General features: G+C 43.4%; 1 protein-coding gene across 4 annotated transcripts in view; it reads right to left on the bottom strand.

Annotated features, from left to right (window-relative positions):
- Nucleotides 1-21,444, bottom strand: part of LOC126427381 (neprilysin-2) — a 617,471-nt gene that overhangs the window by 344,508 nt on the left and 251,519 nt on the right. Inside the window, exon 1 of one of the 4 annotated variants that reach the window (XM_050089732.1) lies at nt 937-1,329. The exons of the other annotated variants lie outside the window; for them this stretch is intronic. Within the exon in view, the coding sequence (XP_049945689.1) occupies nt 937-968 (32 nt within the window). The 5' untranslated portion in view covers nt 969-1,329. Of the gene's footprint in view, nt 1-936; nt 1,330-21,444 lie in introns of those variants that run through there. 4 annotated transcript variants of the gene reach the window in all.

Raw genomic sequence — 21,444 nt, 5'->3', positions numbered from 1 at the left:
AGCTGTAGAACAATGAAAAAGTGTTTTAATTGTTATTGTAAAATTTAGATACGAACTTCATTTTTAATAGCTTCTCACTAATATTTCGATCCCCCCCTAGTCTGACGATTTATCAGTTTTAAAAATAATAAAAAGTTTTAATTGAATGCTTCGTTACCCTAAAAGTCATAGACAATCTGTAGAACATAAGAGATACCTGTACCGTCTACACAAGAAAAACAAAATCCATTTTTCGATTAAACCAACATCATTACGAACGAACGTAAATTTTGTACACATATTAACTATAGATACTTATAAAGTTTTCAAATAAATGTAATATCACCGTACCATCTCCTAAAAATTCGTATAACTCTTTGGCGATGGCTGTATGACTTACATTAAAACTGCCTTTCATTTCTTGATTGAACCAATTTGATTCGAACACGTATCAGCCTATATAGGTTTTACACATCCATTAACAGAAGACTGTTATAAAGTTTTTAAATAAATAACTTTAACCTATAACGACCTAGGAAATCTGTTACTCATGAGAGATGGTTGTATGGCTTACATGAGAGTAATATCACCCCTCATTTGCGTGCGAACAAAAGTAAATTTTGCAGATCTACTGTATCAGCCGAAGACATGCGGTAAATATAAGTGTCACTTATAACAGGACACTTATTTATAATTTTCTCCTCAGATGTCACGTTGTCACATACAGTTCACAACACTGAGCTGTATATTTAACGTAAGACACAGGAGTTCTACGCAAAGAAAATCACGAACTTTAGCAAATTTAACAGCCCTGCTGGTAAGAACTATGTAGAAATCTAACAGGCGATTCGTAGCACTTTTACTGCGCAGCGAGAAATGTAAGAAAATATAAAAAAGAACAAAGAAACAGCTGACAGTGCACAGAAGAGAAAGCACAAGGAACGGAAGAGTACTCACTTTATAACCGTCTGCTTCATGCTGTTGGTCATCGCCGTTGGAGAATTAAAGAGATCGAAGCTCCTTTGAGCTCCGAACAATTAACAGTTAAGAAATAAGTGCCCCTTTCCGCGTTTTATCACAGTTTATCAGCGTAGAATTTATTTTCGCCGCGTCCCGGAAATGTGTTTCTCGGTTTAGAAACCTGGAACGTCAGTTGCACGACGTGCGAAGCAACAATGCGTTATTCGTACAGTCGCCGTCAAAGCTCTTCGATACGAGAGTCAGAGACGTGTCTACGGCAGCAAAGATAATAATTAGCTCCCGCCGCCTGTTGCTTCCGACGGCGATTGTCGAGCACTGCGATGGAAGGGCGCCGGCCTGCAGTACTTGTAACGTCAGGCGACAGCCAATGGCGTCGCGTCGGGTCGCGCGCCGTCAAATGGGGGAGTTGGCGCGGCGGCGGAAAGGAGGGGTAGTGGAAGGGCGCGGGAGAGGAGGGGGGGGGGAAGACAGTCGCTCGGCGGCGTCTTGGCCGGAAACAGTTGACGGTGCGGTTGCATTCTAAACACAAGAGGCCCCATCAGAATGCCGCGTTGCTAGCGCCTTGATTAGACCGACTCCGTGAGTTGGAAAACGCAGCCGCGGGCCCTTTTAAGCTTCGTCAACATAGACGAGCGCGCGCATTAGTCAAGTTCAACGCCTCTTCAAGGACGGTTTTACGTAACCCAAATAGGAATGCGCTATCGGTGACGGGCCTGTTAGGAAAAGATCACAGATCAGAAGAGAAACTTTTACTATCTGATACAACGAATGATTCACCCTCGGACAGAATATACAGTAATGGAAATAAGTATTCGTACACTAGAGCGTGGAAAAGTAAACTACCTTTATTGACAATATGAAACCAGAAACACTAACGGGATATGCACTATACACATTGGCGAGTCGCCAATGCAGCTGTGCTGATATATATAACGAGAATGAACAAGCCTTTACAAAACAAAATTCAAAAACGTCTGCCAAGTTCTCTACGGCGCTGGGAATTAAGTATTCATACACCGACAGAAAATGACACTTCTAACAAAGCCAGAACATGTTTAATACTTCGTATGCATACCCTTCCGATGTATTACGTCTCGCAACCTCCGTAGCGTGGAATGGACCAATTTTCTTGTAGTTTCCGACGTGATACCTTCCCATTCTCGAAGGAGAGCCTCTTTCAAAAAGGCCTTACTACGGATGTCGTGTCTCCAGCTCACTCGAGAAGTGTTCAATGGGATTCAGGTCCGGACTCTGAGCTGGTGTTTTAAGAGTGTGTGGAGTGTTGTAGAGCAATCACAGCCGGACAAATTGCGCCGTATGTTTGGGACCATTGTCCTGTTGGAAGTAATAATTTCTAGGAAGACCCAAGGCGTCAACACTCTCTTGTAAGTTCTGTTTGAGAATGTTCATATACACAAATCTGTCCACGGTACCTTCCACAAACACTAATTTTCCGACACCGGAGGCTGACATACAGCTCCATACCATCACTCCACCACCTCCGTGCTTCACCGCGCGTTGGATGTTGTTTCGGTCGAGGTCTGTATTCGGTCTTCTGCAGACCAAGATCCTACCATCATTGTGCACGATATTAAATTTGCTTTCATCACTAAACAATACAGTATCCCAGAAGTCTGCTGTCTCGGATACATGTTGTTTCGCGAATTCCATCCGCCACTTCCTGTTCTTTTTGCTGATGTAGGGCTTTCATGTCGGGACCGTGGCTCTGTAGCGCGAACGATTGAGAATGGTACGAACTGCCCTTGTAGTGATGTCCTTCCGGAAGTGGTCAGTCATTTACATATGCGGATAGTGCCGACGCTGTCGTTTTCGGGGTTTTCTTTATGATTCTTAGTAGCATTTTGGTCTCTCTTGTTGTAAGCTTCTGTGGACGACCGTGTCGTTCACTGTTTATTACTACATGTCTGTCCTTATATCGCTTAATGATAGATTGCACAGTCGCTCGGCTTCGTCCTATGATGTTCGCAATTTCGGCATACGACTTGTGTTGAAGATATCGGGCAACAACGATGTTTCGTTCCTCAGTGGTCGTTTCCTTCCCCTTGCGGCCCATTCTGCTGTTCCACGGTACCCACGTCCGACGTGCTGTTGCTTCACGGCCGCCACGCGACTACACAAGTCTGGCGTGCACTCCGCGGCTGCGTCAGCCGTTTGTTTGGTTGAAGAATACATTTTGCCTTGTCGTAGACCGTGCGCAGTGTAACATACTTTATTTTCCCAGAGTAGATTCATGGCATACGGGAAGATTCATTTCCAAGAACATGGGTTATCTGACGCTACATCATCGTACTTATTCGCATCGGCACTGTGGGTGATTACTATCCCAACACACCATCGTAGTTTGTCACCACCTACTGTATGAATACTTATTTCCATGACTGTACACCGCTACTGACTTTCGTGACGTATTCAGATTGTCAGCTGCACCTACAACTGACCCGAGACCACAAGTTTAACAGGCAATGAATACTCTTACCGTGTTCTTTTCAAAATTTCAGTCAACCACAGCCACTACCGCAAGAGAATCAGCGTTTACTTAGTCTTTGGAATAGCTTACCCCCTCCTCTGCCTCTTATTCTCATAACTATCATCGCCATAATCATCACCAGCTGTGTATCATCAGAAACACTATTACCAAAATCATCACAGCCATCACCACTACCACCAACAACCACCACCTAAGTCACTATTAACTACCACCTCCACCCTCTTCATCAGTGTCATCACAATCATCATTACTACAAGTAACATATTCATCACTACCATCACAACCACCACTATTACCATTATCACGATTAACATCAGCACTTTCATTGGCAGTACTATAGACACCATTACCACCACCACCATCAGTATCATCATCATCATCATCACCAGTTACTACTCATCAACACTAGTACCACCATCCCAACCACTATACCTGTCTTTATTTTTTTATTTTATTTATTTATTTAACCTGATCAGATTAGGGCCATCAGGCCCTCTCTTACATCGGACCAGTGTTCCACACATGCAGCATTTCACACATCAGCGTTACATCATGAACATAGTTTAAATGAGAAAATTAGCTTACTCTAGTGACAATATGAATAAAGAGTAGAGACTAAGACCTAATAAAGTAAATGCGGAAGTATTTTTACAACAGTTGCTATAAATACAGATTATGATAAAAGCAATAATAATAACAGTAAAACAAAAAATCAAATAATAATGATAAACATGACTAAGACCTAATAAAGTAAATGCTGGCAGTATTTTTACATCAGGTGCTATACATACAGATTATGGTGAAAGCAATAATAATAATAACAGTAAAAAAAAATCAAATAATAATGACAAACATGAGAAAGATTGGCGATAGTAATGAAGGTTTGTGCAGATGTACATTAATATCTTGGTGTGTAAAGTAGATGTTTACTAGTATAGCGAGTTTTGGGTAAGGGAGGTTTAAGGAGGGGGAAAGAGGGAACTAATGAGGTGAAGTGCACTCATGTACAGAGGAAGGCATTACTGTTGCTTAATTAGATACATCATTAACTGTTTAACACCATAATCTGCACCACCAGACTCATCATTGCTATAGTTACCGTATTCATTACCACCATCATAGCTGCAACTACTACAGTCATCATGACCAACATCAACACTTTGATCATCGGTACTATTATCACTACCACCATCATCATTTCACCACCAACATCATCACCAGTACATTCGTCATCATCTGCAGCAAACCACTATCATATTCATTACTGCCATCACAGCCTTAATTACTATCATAACTATACTCAGCTTCAGGACTTCCATCAGCAGTACTATCAACACAGTAAGCTTCCCATCATCACCATTACTACTAACCACTACCACCATTACTACCATTGTCACCATCACCATTACTGCACTCATCACCAGCAACGACATCCCCATAACCAACAGTCATGAACACGACGATCTCCACCAACACCATCATCACATACATAAGTTCTGTTGTTAATGCAGTTTCAGTCTGAAGACTGTTCTGATGCTACTCTATCCTGCGCAATACCTTTCATCTCTGAGTAACTACTGCAACTTACGCCCATTTGAATCTGCTTACTGTATTCCTTACTTGGTCTCTCTTTATAATTTTTGCACCTCCCCCCCCCCCCCCACTTGCCTCCAGTACTAAATTGGTGGTCCCTTGATGACTCAGAATGTGTCCTGCCAACCAATACCTTCCTCTATTCAGGTTGGTCATAAATTTCTTTTCTCCACAATTCTGAGCAGTACCTCCTCATTAGTTACATGATCTACCCACCTAATCATCAGCTTTCTTTGTACCACCACATTTCAAAAGCTTCTCTTTCCTTCTTCTCTAAACTCTTTATTGTCCATATTTCACTCCCCTGTGTGGCTACGTTCCAGATAAATACTTTCATAAAGGCTTCCTAACACTTGAACCTATATTCAGTTTTAACAAATTTCTTCTTTTCAGAAACGTTTTTCTTGCCACTGACAGTTTACATTCTATAACCTCTCAAGTTCGGCCACCACCACTTTTTTGCTGCCCAAATAACAAAAATCATCTACTAATCTTAGTTTCTCATTCACTAATCTAATTCCCTCAGAATCACCTGATTTAATTCGACTACAGTTATCCTTGTTTTGCTTTTAATGATGGTCATCTTACATCCTCCTTTCAAGAAACTGCCCATTCTGTTCCACTGCCGTTCCAAGTCCTTCACATTGTCTGAGAGAATTACAATTTCGTCAACAAAGTCGAAGTTTTTATTTCCCCAGGGAACGTCTGGCACCAGACCAGTGTAACCCCTATGTTTGCGTGGTAATGCTGATGTACGCATACGTGGAGAACTTGTTTGCGCAGCAATCCCTGACATAGTGTAGCTGAGGCGGAATAAGGGGAACCAGCCCGCATTCGCCGAAGCAGAGGGAAAACTGCCCAAAAACCATCCACATCTCGCTCCAGAAATCCGTGCGTTAGACCGCTCTGCTAACCAGGCAGGCCACGCTGACCTTACACAGAAGATGTCAAGTGCATAAAAATAGCACATTATAAAAGGTTCATCACCACTGAAGTATTTAAAACCAAACAGCACCTTGTGCAACAGGCTATGTCCGTATACATTGAAAGGAGTGTACTGGGGCACACCTGTATCTGACACCCGAAGATGATATGGATATTAATGTAAACTAAACTGAAACTATGATACACACATCAACTGAAGTTTTGCATCACCTCAGTTTCGGAACCTGTACAGAAAATTGGAATAGAGATCAGCATAAACATCATGGAAACCACACATTGCATGATGATCACTGTACAGCAACAACTTCAGAGGTGGTGGTCCAGATTGCTGTACACACCGATCCTCTAATACCAAGTTGCACGTGCTCTTGCAATGATGCATACCTATATTCGTCGCGGCATACTATCCACAAGTTCATCAAGACACTGTTGGTCCAGATTGTCCCACTCCCCAACGGCGATTCGGTGTGGTTGGTGGGTCATGTCGTCCATTAACAGCCCTTTTCAATACATCCCAGGCATTTGCGATAGGGTTCGTGTCTGGAGAACATGTTGGCCACTCTAGTCGAGCTCGTTCACAAGATGTGCACGATGGGGGCGCGAATTGACGTCCATGAAGACGAATGCCTCGCAAATATGCTGCCGATATGGTTACACTACCGGTCGGAGGATGGCATTCACGTATCGTACAGCCGTTACGGCGCCTTCCATGACCAGCAGCGGCGTACATCTGCACCACATAATGCCACCCCAAAACAGCAGGGAACCTCCACCTTGCTGTACTCGCTGGACAGTGTGCGTAAGGCATTCAGCCTGACTGGGTTGCCTCCAAACACGTCTCCGACGATTGTCTGGTTGAAGTCAGATGCGACACTCATCGGTGAAGAGAACGTGATGCCAATCCTGAGCGGTCCATTCGTCATGTTGTTGGGCCCATCTGTACCGCGCTGCACGGTGTCTTGGTTGCAAAGATGGACCTCGCCGTGGACGTCGGGAGTGAAGTTGCGCGTCGTTCAGCCTGTTGCGCACAGTTTGAGTCGTAACACGACGTCCTGTGGCTGTGCGAAAAGCGTTATTCAACATGGTGGCGTTGCTGTCAGGGTTCCTCCGAGCCATAATCCGTAGGCAGCGGTCATCCACTGCAGTAGCAGCCCTCGGGCGGCCTGAGCGAGGCATATCATCGACAGTTCCCGTCTCTCTGTATTTCCTCCGTGTCCGAACAACATCGCTTCGGTTCACTACGAGACGCCTGGACACCTCCCTTGTTGAGAGCCCTTCCTGGCACAAAGTAACAATGCGGACGCGATCGAACTGCGGTATTGACCGTCTAGGCACGGTTGAACTTCAGACAACACGAGCCGTGTACCTCCTTCCTGGTGGAATGACTGGAACTGATCGGCTGTCGGACCCCCTCCGTGTAATAGGCGCTGCTCACGCATGGTTGTTTACATCTTTGGGCGGGTCTAGTGATATCTCTGAACAGTCAAAGGGACTGTGTCTGTGATATAATATCCACAGTCTACGTCTGGCTTCAGTTCTGGGAAGCGGGGTGATGCAAAACTTCTTTTGATGTGTGTGTTATAAACGATGTATGTCTTTGATAGGCTTTATAAAGCGGAACACTGACTGCGCACGGTCGAAGAGCCAAAGATAGTGCTTCTGGTCTAAGATGTTAGTGTAGACGTACGAGAGCGCTTGGCCCACAGTTGTTGTTGGTAGCAGTCTGTGGGGGGAAAGACGATGGCGAAGGCAGTTTTTGTGGGGTGCTGTGTGACGCCACCAAGTGTTAGATTAATTTAGATATGTCAATACTGTTGAACTTGGAAGCAGAAGTCATCATGCAAGCAAGTTAATGATATTAAATAACTGTGATTTTCGTTTTTGAAAGCCTGTTAGTATAGGTGAGTGGGCTGATAATTTGTAATTGTTGAGTAACCCCAGAATGCACGTGGACTGTTTCGATAAAAAGGCTAGTTAGGTATTTCATTTTTGCAATGCTTCTAACATTTGTTAACAGAACTATATGTAATTTGATGATTTGCATTTATACTGGTTTAATGAGGTTAGATAATACTTGCTGTTTAAATCTCATTGTTTGTGAATGAATTGTGAGTGAAGTAACTTCAATTGTCAGATTTTTTGAAAAGACAAACTTAACTTGCAATACAATTGTGCTAAAAAAAAAAAAAAAAAACTCAGTGTTAGTAATTCACAACGATCAGCATTGCCTCCCTGTCCAGGTCATATGTTTTTTAAAAAAAGTTGTATTTTCCATAAATGTTCTCGTTTATCAGCCAAATTTATTTCATGTGCATTTCAAGTATTATGGCCAGCATTGTAGACTGCTGAACCTGGAGCTAGCTAGTAGAATTATATTTTTTTTATGAGAGACCAGAATATATCGCGTTCCACCGTTCATGTTTTAGAGGTAAGACAATTATAATTTATTGTTATGTGCCGAGGGACCAAGGTTATGACTTTTGAACAGGGCCAAGTCTGGAACCGCGCGACCGTTACGGTCATAGGTTCGACTCTTGTCTCAGGCATGGGTGTCTGTGATGTCCTTAGTTAGGTTTAAGTAGTTCTAAGTTCTAGGGGACTGATGACCTCAGATATTAAGTCCCATAGTCCTCAGAGCCATTTGAACAGGGCCAGATGATTCAGTGCCTAAGGGGCTGAATGTGTTTTTGCAGTGACTGTATGTCTTTATTGGTTCAAAATGGTTCAAGTGGCTCTGAGCACTATGGGACTTAACATCTGTGGTCATCAGTCCCCTAGAACTTAGAACTACCTAAACCTAACTAACCTAAGGATATGACACACATCCATGCCCGAGGTAGGATTCGAACCTGCGACCGTAGCGGTCGCGCGGTTCCGGACTGAAGCGCCTACAACCGCTCGGCCACAGCGGCCGGCCTCTTTATTGGTACTGGGAGTTGAATTGCCCAATCAATTCGTGCAAAGTTTTGCCAACAATAACACACAGTTAGCACACCACTTGCACTTAACAACACGCTAGACGATAATTCTAGTTCAGTACCCATTCCACAGATCATTCATTCAACGTAATCGTAAAGTATGAATTAAATAACTTTACGAAAGAAAGTTACAGTAATCAAAGTTAATTATTTATAAAAGAAAGTTACAAAATATTGCTCATAGTTGCTTGTTGGATAATACGCCCACGGTACACAGTAGCACAACTGTTTACATATGCTGGACATACTGTAAACAGTGCGAATTCAATTTAAATGGCTATAAGGTATAACTGACAGGCATTGTTGCAAATAAGCAAATATAGCTGTCAGTTGAACCTTATGCTCTCCGGCTTCGGGCCACAAGTCACCCACCGGGACCATCCGACCGCCGTGTCATCCTCACTGAGGATCCGGATAGGAGGGGCGTGGGGTCAGCACACCGCTCTCCCGGTCGTTATGACGGTATTCTTGACCGAAGCTGCTACTACTCGGTCGAGTAGCTCCTCAATTGGCATCGCGAGGCTGAGTGCACCCCGAAAAATGGCAACAGCGCATGGCGGCCCGGATGGTCACTCATCCAAGTGCTGGCCACGCCCGACAGCGCTTAACTTCGGTGATCTTACAACAGTCGGAGTATCCACTGTGACAAGGACGCTGTCCGCTGAAACTTATACCCGATTTAAAATGGATTCGCACTGTTTATCACTCTTTAGAATATGTCCGGGGAATGTAAACGTTTGATACCTGTCAGTTGTAGCTCACACGCCATTTAGGCGATGTTGGCTGTTGAACGATTTATCGTAATTGAATAAATCGCCCTTCAAACTTTAGGAAGAATTGAGTGCCATAAATCCTCAGACGTTTAGGCACCTCAGTGAAAGTGCACCCCGGCGTTTCGAGCCACGATCAAGGCAAATTGTGGACACACCCCAAATTAATGTCCACTGAAAAGTGTAGGAAATTTTTGATCACGTAGTGTACTTCCAAAGCAACAGTCAGTTCAGGATTCTACGTTATTAGTGGCGTCTCGCATTGATGCCATAGGGAATAAGCTATAATGACAGGCAAAAAAAAAAAAAAAAAAAAAAAAAATCACAACACCAGTAATGAGTTGTGCGACAAACGAAAGTTAGAATGCGTGTTTCTACATGTGATGTCTGTTCAAATTTCGTGCCAGTGGCATAACAGCGGTGCAAATAGAGCCACTATGATGATACGATTCAGAGTAGCTTTAAGTACACTGCGTAATGCGCGTGAGCTTTAGGTAGCTTTGAGACTGTCCGGTGTGAGTTTATATTAGGCAAGATTGAGTTTGAAGGTGACAGAGACGACTTTATCAACGCCTCACAGTGGTAGGGTTATACAGGGTGTAAATTTTAAGTTGACAAATCGGAATAACTCGAAAAATAAGCTTCACACGAAACAATATGTAGAACCCAAAGTTGATAATTTTCAAGGGGGCATCCGCTGGTGCTAAAATTAGCCCGCCACCCCAGCCCCCTTGGGGTGGGGCGGGGGGCGCAACTTCAAAATTTCAAATGGGATCCCTGTTTTTTTCTGCAGAATCAGATTCTACATAAGAAACTACGTACATTTTCTCTCAAACATTGAACACGTATTAGGTTCGAGTATAATGACTTTTCTGGAGAGTAGAAATCTACTCTGTAGGAATCAGCACGGGTTTCGAAAAAGACGGTCGCGTGAAACAGTGCGTCCACGAGACTCAGAGGGCCATAGACACGGGTTCCCAGGTACATGCCGCAAGGCGCTCGGTTCAGTTCCCCACAGTCGTTTAATGAACAAAGTAAGAGCATATGGACTATCAGAACAATTGTGTGATTGGATTGAAGAGTTAGTAGAGAAGTCTTCCGAAGTAAGAGTGATTTCAGGTGTGTCGCAGGGGAGTGTCATAGGACCGTTGCTAATCACAATATACATAAATGACCTTGTGGATGACATCGGAAGTTCACTGAGGCTTTTTGCGGACGATGCTGTAGTATATCGAGAGGTTGTAACAATGGAAATTTGTACTGAAATGCAGGAGGATCTGCAGCGAATTGACGCATTGTACAGGGAACGGCAATTGAATCTCAATGTAGACAAGTGTAATGTGCTGCGAATACATACAAAGAAAGATCCCTTATCATTTAGCTACAATATAGCAGGTCAGCAACTGGAAGCAGTGAATTCCATAAATTATCTGGGAGTAGGCATTAGGAGTGATTTAAAATGGAATGATCATATAAAGTTGATCGTCGGTAAAGCAGATGCCAGACTGATATTCAATGGAAGAATCTTAAGGAAATGCAAAGGAAGTAGGTTACAGTACGCTTGTTCGCCCACTGCTTGAATACTGCTCAGCAGTGTGGGATCCGTACCAGATAGGGTTGATAGAAGAGATAGAGGAGATCCAACGGAGAGCAGCGCGCTTCGTTACAGGATCATTTAGTAATTGCGAAAGCGTTACGGAGATAGACTCCAGTGGAAGACTCTGCAAGAGAGACGCTCAGTAGCTCGGTACGGGCTTTTGTTGAAGTTTCGAGAACATACCTTCACCGAAGAGTCAAGCAGTATATTGGTCCCTCCTACGTATATCTCGCGAAGAGACCATGAGGGTAAAATGAGAGAGATTAGAGCTCACACAGAGGCATATCGACAATCCTTCTTTCCACGAACAATATGAGACTGGAACAGAAGGGAGAACCGATAGAGGTACTCAAGATACCCTCCGCCACACACCGTCAGGTGGCTTGCGGAGTATGGATGTAGATGTAGATGTTTTGATTCTTGGTAGTTGGCGCTGTAATTCAAGAAAATCCGTGATCTCATTTTTGCGTGGAACATGGTTGTGGATATATAAAAAATGAATTCACTCGCTAGTAAGCAGTATGTTTGGTTAGTGAGTTAGCAAGTCAGATGATCTGTTTGATAATTAAAAGTTGTGTCGCCTCATGACCACGAAAACAAACAAAACTTATCCGTAAGTCTGCAGGCTTTCGTGGCCGTTGTCACTGAAAAAATCTTCCCGGTTATTAGGGTGCGTCATGTTTCTTCTGAAATGTTCGACGTTTCGACCCCTCTGCTGGGATCTTCCTCAGGATCTTCTGGTTTCCACTACTGCTAGGACACTGTCAGAAACAAGTGTAGCGTCCACTTGTAAAGGGGAGTTTTCTGGCGTTCGTGCTGGAGTAGAGATAGCATTGTTTAAAATTCATACGGCTACCATTGGTGGGCCATAGTCCTGAGGAAGATCCCAGCAGAGGGGTCGAAACGTCGAACATTTTAGAAGAAACATGACACGGCGTAATAACCCAGAAGATTTTAACTTCAAAACTTACCCGAATTTGCGGAAAAAAATAATATATGGGTCAAAATTTGTAAAAAATGGTTCAAATGGCTCTGAGCACTATGGGACTTAACATCTGTGGTCATCAGTCCCCTAGAACTTAGAACTACTAAAACCTAACTAACCTAAGGACATCACACACATCCATGCCCGAGGCAGGATTCAAACCTGGGACCGTAGCAGTCGCGCGGTTCCGGACTGAGCGCCTAGAAAATTTGTAAAACTCTAATTCTCTCTCCTAATTCCTCTCTCTCAAACCCCACCCTAAGGGGAGGGAGGGAGAGTTATAGTTTTAGCGAATCAAAATTTACGAAGTAAATAAGAGTATTTTATTTATCCGTAACCATTTCCCACGCAAAAATGAGAACATGGATTTTCTTGAATTACAGCGCCAACTACTAAGAATTAGAACAAATGTTTAAGACAAAATGTACGTAGTTTTGTAAGTAGGCTGTTTAGGTTTTTATGCTGGTAACGCCATGTAGCGCTCTGTATGAAAATCACTGACTCTGCTGTGTGCAGTCTGTTGCTGGTTGGCATTGTTGAAATATTCGCTATTGTAGTGTTGGGCAGTTGGAGGTGAGTCGCCAGCAGTGGTGGATGTGGGGAGAGATATGGCGGGGTTTTGAGAGCGGACGATCTGGACGTGTGACCATCAGAGAGAGTAAATTTGTAAAGATGGATGTCATGAATTGATAGATATATATGATGACTTTTGAACACTATTAAGGTAAATACATTGTTTGTTCTCTATCAAAATCTTTCATTTGCTAACTACGCCTATCAGTAGTTAGTGCCTTCAGTAGTTTAAATATTTTATTCAGCTGGCAGTATTGGCGCTCGCTGTATTGCAGTAGTTCGAGTAACGAAGATTTTTGTGAGGTAAGTGATTCATGAAATGTATAGGTTATTGTCAGTCAGGGCCATTCTTTTGTAGGGATTGTTGAAAGTCAGATTGCGTTGTACTAAAAATATTGTGTGTCAGTTTAAGCACAGTCATTTATAATTTTTCTAAGGGGACGTTTCAGTTTTTTATGTAGAATCTGATTCTGCATTAAAAATTGGGAGTTCCCATTTGAAATTTTGAAGTTGCCCCCCGCCCCATCGCCAGGGGGGCTGGGGTAGCGGGCTGATTTTAGCACCAGCAGATGTCCCCCTGGAAAATAATTAACTTCGGATTCTACACTTTTTTTCGTCTGAACCTTATTTTTCGACTCATTCTGGTTTCTCAAAATTTACACGCTGCAGAAGCTCGATGTTCCTTCTGTGGCAGCGCGGGATTAGCCGAGCGGTCTGGGGCGCTGCAGTCATGGACTGTGCGGCTGGTCCCGTCGGAGGTTCGAGTCCTCCCTCGGGCATGGGTGCGTGTGTTTGTCCTTAGGATAATTTAGGTTAAGTAGTGTGTAAGCTTAGGGACTGATGACCTTAGCAGGTAAGTACCGTAAGATATCACACACATTTGGACTTTTTTTCTCCTTCTGTGATATTGCGGAAAGACTTGGCAGGAATGTAGCCACCTGTGACGTCCCCTCTCCCCTTTTAGTTGTCGCTGTTGATGTTGATGTTGAGTCGCTGCTGCTACAGCTCGGTCGGTGGAATGGAGACGCGACGCGCAGTTGATGGTTGTCACCGTCGCATAACGTGGAGCAGCACCTGAAAATCTCTACAGAAAATTGTTCTCGCTTAACGTATATAAGTCCGTTTGCGAGTCCGCAGTCTTCTCAGCGATGCGAACTGCCGATTTTAATTAACTGTTATGGTTTTATGATGATTTGCTATGCCCGGTTAGTTAGTTATTGCAGTATTGAGTGAATCATTCATCACCGGCGGCGTTTCACACCACTCAAGCAAGGAAAAATTAATTTGCGGTTCTGTATCAGTTGCTGTTGTTACGTTGCTAGGCAGAATTGTTCATTAGGGCACGGCGCAAATCCAGAGATAATCTATAATGCCATCTTGCTTTCCTGCGTCGTGATACTATTTCGGCAAAACACTCCTTTCAATGCTCAATGTTCATCAAGTCGCTCTTTCAATTAAAACGTTCACAGTTAATTAATTTTGATCATCAACTATGACACAGTTCAATTAATGACGGGGCCAACACGTGAGATTTCCATTACTGACGAACAATTTTTATTGTTCCTTCTTAGCAGTTAATTTATAATTATCACACCACACGCACACCGATAGATCAGCTCGATTAGGATTCTTTTCAGTTCCCTGATCGTGACAATTACGACAACTTTCACAATCGGCGTATTTGTATTATCTTCGTGAGGTCGTATTGATGTTTCCTACTCAAGGCTAATCAGGTACTGCAGTCTTCGATACTATGTCCATTCTTCGTCGTAACTGTTCACTTTGATGAAGGTTGAGTCCAACAATAATATCTCCAATAATTACAATTCTTTAACTCGTCCTACACTATCAGAATATCACTTCAGTTCAAGTTCTCAGCTCAGAATAGATGAGTCCGCGCATCCCTATGACGCAGTAGTACTACTTTTGAATAGAAACAATCTCGTAGCGTTCCGTTTGTAGTACCATAACAAACGGTGCTCTCTCTCGCCTTGACAGCAAGCAAGCAAGCTAGCAAGCGACTAACATATCCATGATCGAGCATTGTAGACGCATTGAATTTCCTTTTCGCCGCGTTTACAGCTCTCTTTCACAATAAATGTTATCTCTGACCGACATATTACTTTGGACGTAACTTTCGTCGTACTGATTTGCAGTTATTACTGAGATGATTGATAGCTAATTACACAACTGGCCATTAAAATTGCTAAACCACAAAGATGGCGTGCTACAGACGCGAAATTTAACCAACAGGAATAAGATGCTGTGATATGCAAATGATTAGCTTTTCAGAGCATTCACACAAGGTTGGCGCCGGCGGCGAAACCTACAACGTGCGAGGAAAGTTTCCAACCGATTTCTCACACACCAGCAGCAGTTGACCGGCGTTGCCTGGTGAAACGTTGTTGTGATGCCTCGTGTAAGGAGGAGAAATGCGTACCATCACGTTTCCGACTTTGATAAAGGTCGGATTGTAGCCTATCGCGATTGGGGTTTATCGTATCGCGACATTACTGCTCGCGTCGGTCGAGATCCAATGACTGTTAGAAGAATATGAAATCGGTGGGTTCAGGAGGGTAATACGAAACGCCGTGCTGGATCCCAACGGCCTCATATCAATAGCAGTCGAGATGACAGGCATCTTATCCGCACGGCTGTAATGGATCGTGCAGCCACGTCTCGATCCCTGAGTCAACAGATGGGGACGTTTGCAAGGCAACAACCATCTGCACGAACAGTTCGACGACGTCTGCAGCAGCACGGACTATCAGCTCAGAGACCGTGGCTGCAGTTACCCTTGACCTTGCATGACAGACAGGAGCGCCTGCGATGGTGTACTCGACGACGAACCTGGGTGCACGAATGGCAAAACGTCATTTTTTCGGATGAAACCACGTTCTGTTTACAGCATCACGATGGTCGCATCCGTGTATGGCGACATCTCGGTGAACGCACATTGGAAGCGTGTATTCGTCATCGCCATACTGGCGTTTTATCCGGCGTGATGGTATGGGGTGCCATTGGTTACACGTCTCGGTCACCTCTTGTTCGCACTGACGACACTTTGAACAGTGGACGTTCCATTTCAGATGTGTTACGACCCGTGGCTGTTCCCTTCATTCGATCCCAGCAAAACCCTACATTTCAGCAGGTTAATGCACGACCGCACGTTGCAGGTCCTGTACGGGCCTTTCTGGATACAGAAAACGTTCGACTGCTGCCCTGGCCAGCACATTCTCCAGGTGCCTCACCAATTGATACGTCTGGTCAATGGTGGCCGAGCAACTGGCTCGTCACAATACGCCAGTCACTACTCTTGATGAAGTGTGGTATCGTGTTGAAGCTGCACGGGCAGCTGTACCTGTACATGCCATCCGAGCTCTGTTTGACTCAATTGCCAGGTGTGTCGAGGCCGTTATTACGGCCAGAGGTGGTTGTTCTGGGTACTGATTTCTCAGGATCTATGCACCCAAAACGCGTGAAAATGTAATCACATGTCAGTTCTAGTATAATATATTTGTGCAATGAGTACCCATTTATCATCGGCATTTCTTCTTGGTGTAGCAGTTTTAATGGGCAGTAGTGTAAAAATAACCTTTCTTTCTTTCTTTCTACCTTTATATCATGACGTACTCACTCTATATCTCTTTTGTGTCATGCAATAACCGTCTCCTCCATATCTCTTTTGTTACGCAACCTTTCCTTCCATAATAACGTATGAAATCTTTGCTTTAGATTTATATCTCTTGCTTAGTAATAACAAATGAAATCTTCCCTTTGAAATTAATTCTCTGTCTCTATCTTCGCATACAAATTTAATCGCTGCTTATTAAAAGTGATTTTCTGATTATTTCGACGAAACATAGGATGTGTCGTCGTCGTGGCCCTCAGTCGTTATGTGCAATAACCCAAAACTGTTCCTTACCTTTTTTTGTTTTTTTTTTCCTTTACTGTTACTGGATGTTTTACTATACTCTATTAGCTGCTAGTGGGGTTTCATAATAACCGGCTGTATTTATTACCAAAGCTGACGTTATGCTTTAATTAATTTGAATGAAGTTACGTAATTCATAGTTAGACTGTTTGTTGACAACAAGTTTTACGTTGATGGTTTGTGGGATGGATTATAATCAGTAATGCAATATTGCTGGCGAAAATTAGTTATATTATGAATGAAATGATTTTACAAACGTACAAATGGGACTTACTTTTTACAATAATCTTACAACTAGCAATGCGCAAACATACGTTCAGTAGTCTTGAGTTTGTCAAAAAAATAATTCAATAATATTAGTTCCTCTCATGATAATAGCTGATGTCTCTGCACATCCATTTATAATCTCTTGTAAATCACAGCTGGTGGCTGGCAGGCACACCGCTCCTCTCAACCTCTCGCTTCAGACCTGCTACCGACTCGCTTCACTTCTCGCTTACTACTGACTTCCTACGAACGATAAACTGCGGTCTCCCCAGCCAACAATGCTATCTGGTGCAGACAATCCCTGCTACCATTACAAAATGTATCAATGCGCGGTCTTTCCCGCTCTTTTCTTAAAATGTATCCGTACGCGGTCTCTCCCGCCCTTTTTAAAATTATATCAATGTGCGGTCTCTCTTGCCAACAATACTTTGGTGCAGACATTCCCTGCTACCACAATTATTTCCAACATGACAAATATTCCAGAATGAGGTCCCGAGTTCGAGTCTCGGTCGGGCACACAGTTTTAATCTGCCAGGAAGTTTCATGACAAATATTAATTATTCCTACTTAATTCTATTAATAAAATGTAAACATCTTTCATAAATTGTGGTTTGACAATAGACAATAGAAATATACACGTCTTACATCAGTAATTATTGAAATTGGTCTTCATCAAAACTTTAAGGTTTTATACGAGTATTACTGTCAAAGTTGTCGCACGTGTCAGGATATGTTCTGTTCCCCACTTTAAATCATCATGACATTCTTATTTGTATTTTCGGGTTTCTTTGGGGTGTTACGCACTTTATATGATTACTGGCAGCGGTGGTCACCAGAATGTACGGTCGCAAGGAGACCGTCCCCCAGAGAAACCGCGTGGTACTACCGAGAGGGATAGACCGTCGTGTTCAGCGTACGTCTGCGGCGCATCGCGCTGCATCTCCACCGCGAAAACTGAGCAGCACTTGGCACCACAGTGACACAGCGAACTGCCACAGATCTGTTACTTCAAGGGCAGACCCGAGCCAGACGTCCTGTAGCGTGCGTTCCACTGACCACAAACTACTCGCCATTTGGGACTTCAGTGGTGTCAAGCGAGAGCCCATTGGAGGTCAGGGTGGAGGTCTGTTGCGTTTTCTGGTGAAAGCTGGTTCTGCCTCGGCGCCAGTGACGGCCGTGTGTTGGTTCAGAGGAGGGCAGTTGAGCGCCTGCAACCAACCTGTCTATCTGCTAGACACACTGGACTCTACACATGGAGTTATGTACGGCCTGGAGCGCGATTTCGTATGACAGCGGAAGCACTCTAATGGTAGGGTTGTACATCTACATCTACATCTACATCCACACTCCGCAAGCCACCTGACGGTGTGTGGCGGAGGGTACCTTGAGTACCTCTATCGGTTCTCCCTTCTATTCCAGTCTCGTATTGTTCGTGCAGAGAAGGATTGTCGGTATGCCTCTGTGTGGGCTCTAATCTCTCTGATTTTATCCTCACGGTCTTTTCGCGAGATATACGTAGGAGGGAGCAATATACTGCTTGACTCCTCGGTGAAGGTATGTTCTCGAATCTTCAACAAAAGCCCGTGCGGAGCTACTGAGCGTCTCTCCTGCAGAGTCTTCCACTGGAGTTTATCTATCACCTCCGTAACGCTTTTGCGATTACTAAATGATCCTGTAACGAAGCGCGCTGCTCTCCGTTGGATCTTCTCTATCTCTTCTATCAACCCTATCTGGTACGGACCCCACACTGCTGAGCAGTATTCGAGCAGTGGGCCAACAGGTGTACTGTAACCTACTTTCTTTGTTTTCGGACTGCATTTCCTTAGGATTCTTCCAATAAATCTCAGTCTGGCATCTGCTTCACCGACGATCAACTTTATATGATCATTCCATTTTAAATCACTCCTAATGCGTACTCCCAGATAATTTATCGAATTAACTGCTTCCAGTTGCTGACCTGCTATTTTGTAGCTAAGTGATAAGGGATCTTTCTTTCTATGTATTCGCAGTACATTACACTTGTCTACGTTGAGATTCAATTGCCATTCCCTGCACCGTGCGTCAATTCGTTGCAGGTCCTCCTTCATTTCAGTACAATTTTCCATTGTTACAACCTCTGGATATACTACAGAATCATCCGCAAAAAGCCTCAGTGAAATTCCGATGTCATCCACAAGGTCATTTATGTATATTGTGAATAGCAACGGTCCTACGACACTCCTCTGCGGCACACCTGAAATCACTCTTACTTCGGAAGACTTCTCTCCATTGAGAATGACATGCTGCGTTCTGTTATCTAGAAACTCTTCGATCCAATCACACAGTTGGTCTGATATTCCATATGCTCTTACTTTGTTCATTAAACGACTGTCGGGAACTGTATCTAACATACGTCGCGGATTTCACGGACAATCCGCGATTTTATGCTCGAAGATGGGTGTCCTCGACGAAGAGGAAAATGTCCGCCAAAAAAGTGCTTAGTAAGTAAAAAAAAAAAAAAAATATTAGCAAGATTTGCCACTGGCCACCGACCAAGTGTTTCATAACTCCTGAAAACTTGACATAGCCGTTGAAACCTGTGCTGATATTCCGTGTCACTTCAGAATCGCTCGGATACTTTCAGAACAGACTGTGGAAGCAGTGCAATAATCGCTTCTTTGCGATTGTTTCAGTTTTCCGCTGTTGGTTTACAACGTCACAACTTAAATTCATGACTACGAAAGTAAAAAAGTTAGTCAGATCTCTCCCAGTATCAGCAGTCAAAATTTCGTAGGATGTCATGACATTTTATCAGACAGTTACAGATTATCTGATAAAATGGAGCAAGCCTTTATCCAACTTGAACATTTTGACTGGATACTGTTAAAGGCTTTACCTGATTGGGAAAAAGTTGAATGTACACTGAAGTGGATGCAAGAAAACACAACTTGCAAAATTGGATGACAGTTTGCTATTTGACCAGATAGTGAAATTGAATTGTTTTCTTACACAGGAAGATAGCCAGAATTAAATTTTTTGAGGATTGTGTTTCTGAAGAGCAGTATTCAGAACTGCTTGCTATTGTGCAGTACTATTTCTCCATTCCAGGGCTTAATGCCATTGTGGAGAGAGTGTTTTCCCTAGTGAATGCACAACGGACAGAGGAAAGAAACAGGCTGGCTTTAACATCAGTCAATGCAATGCTCTAAATCCAGTTGTTGTTGCGATCTTCAGTCCTGAGACTGGTTTGATGCAGCTCTCCATGCTACTCTATCCTGTGCAAGCTTCTTCATCTCCCAGTACTTACTGCAACCTACGTCCTTCTGAATCTGCTTACTGTATTCATCTCTTGGTCTCCCTCCACGCTGCCCTCCAGTACTAAATTGGTGATCCCTTGATGCCTCAGAACATGTCCTACCAACCGATCCCTTCTTCTAGTCAAGTTGTGCCACAAACTTCCTTCTCCCCAATCCTATTCAATACCTCCTCATTAGTTATATGATCTACCCCTCTAATCTTCAGCATTCTTCTGTAGCACCACATTTCGAAAGCTTCTATTCTCTTCTGGTCCAAACTCTTTATCGTCCATGTTTCACTTCCATACATGACTACGCTCCATACAAATACCTTCAGAAACGACTTCCTGACACTTAAATCTGTACTCGATGTTAACAAATTTCTCTTCTTGAGAAACGCTTTCCTTGCCATTGCCAGTATAGCATGAAAAATTGCACGGATTTTCATCGATTCAGAATCGGAGCGACTTTCTTTCTTCTGTCCAGGGCTCAGAGAAATATCACTGAGTTAAAGCATAAAGCGAAAGATATATATCGATTGCAGCAGCATGATTGTGTACATGTTAATAATTTGTGTTCAGTGCTTTAATTAAAAAGTTATTTAATGTCAATTGCAATTAATTTTCTTCATCATTGACCACTCCTTTATGCACGCCATTAATGCTTGGGTTAATTTTCCTTGTTAATTACAACTTCTTTGCTGACAGAATTACTGTTTGAATTATGGTAATTATGAAGATTGGCTGATGTGCAGAAAGGTGAAAGCACATTGTGTGATTCCAGGTTTCAAGCACATCTTCATAATTACCACTGTAAAGTAACGATGAAGAACTGCAACTGAAATGCAAACCAATAGTCAGTTGCACAACATATCGGTCCATCTTTACAATCACCGAATTTTGTCCTTGGACGGCCGGGGTGGCCAAGCGGTTCTAGGCGCTACAGTCTGGAACCGTGCGACCGCTAAGGTCGTAGGTTCGAATCCTGCCTCGGGCATGGATGTGTGTGGTGTCCTTAGGTTAACAAACTGCCTAGTGGCTTCTGTCTCGGGTTCTTCG

The sequence above is a fragment of the Schistocerca serialis genome, chromosome 11 (assembly GCF_023864345.2).
Source record: "Schistocerca serialis cubense isolate TAMUIC-IGC-003099 chromosome 11, iqSchSeri2.2, whole genome shotgun sequence".
Taxonomy (NCBI): Eukaryota; Metazoa; Arthropoda; class Insecta; order Orthoptera; family Acrididae; genus Schistocerca; species Schistocerca serialis.
The sequence above is the reverse complement of the archived record's forward strand: the minus strand, read 5'-3'. Positions and strand labels throughout refer to the sequence as shown.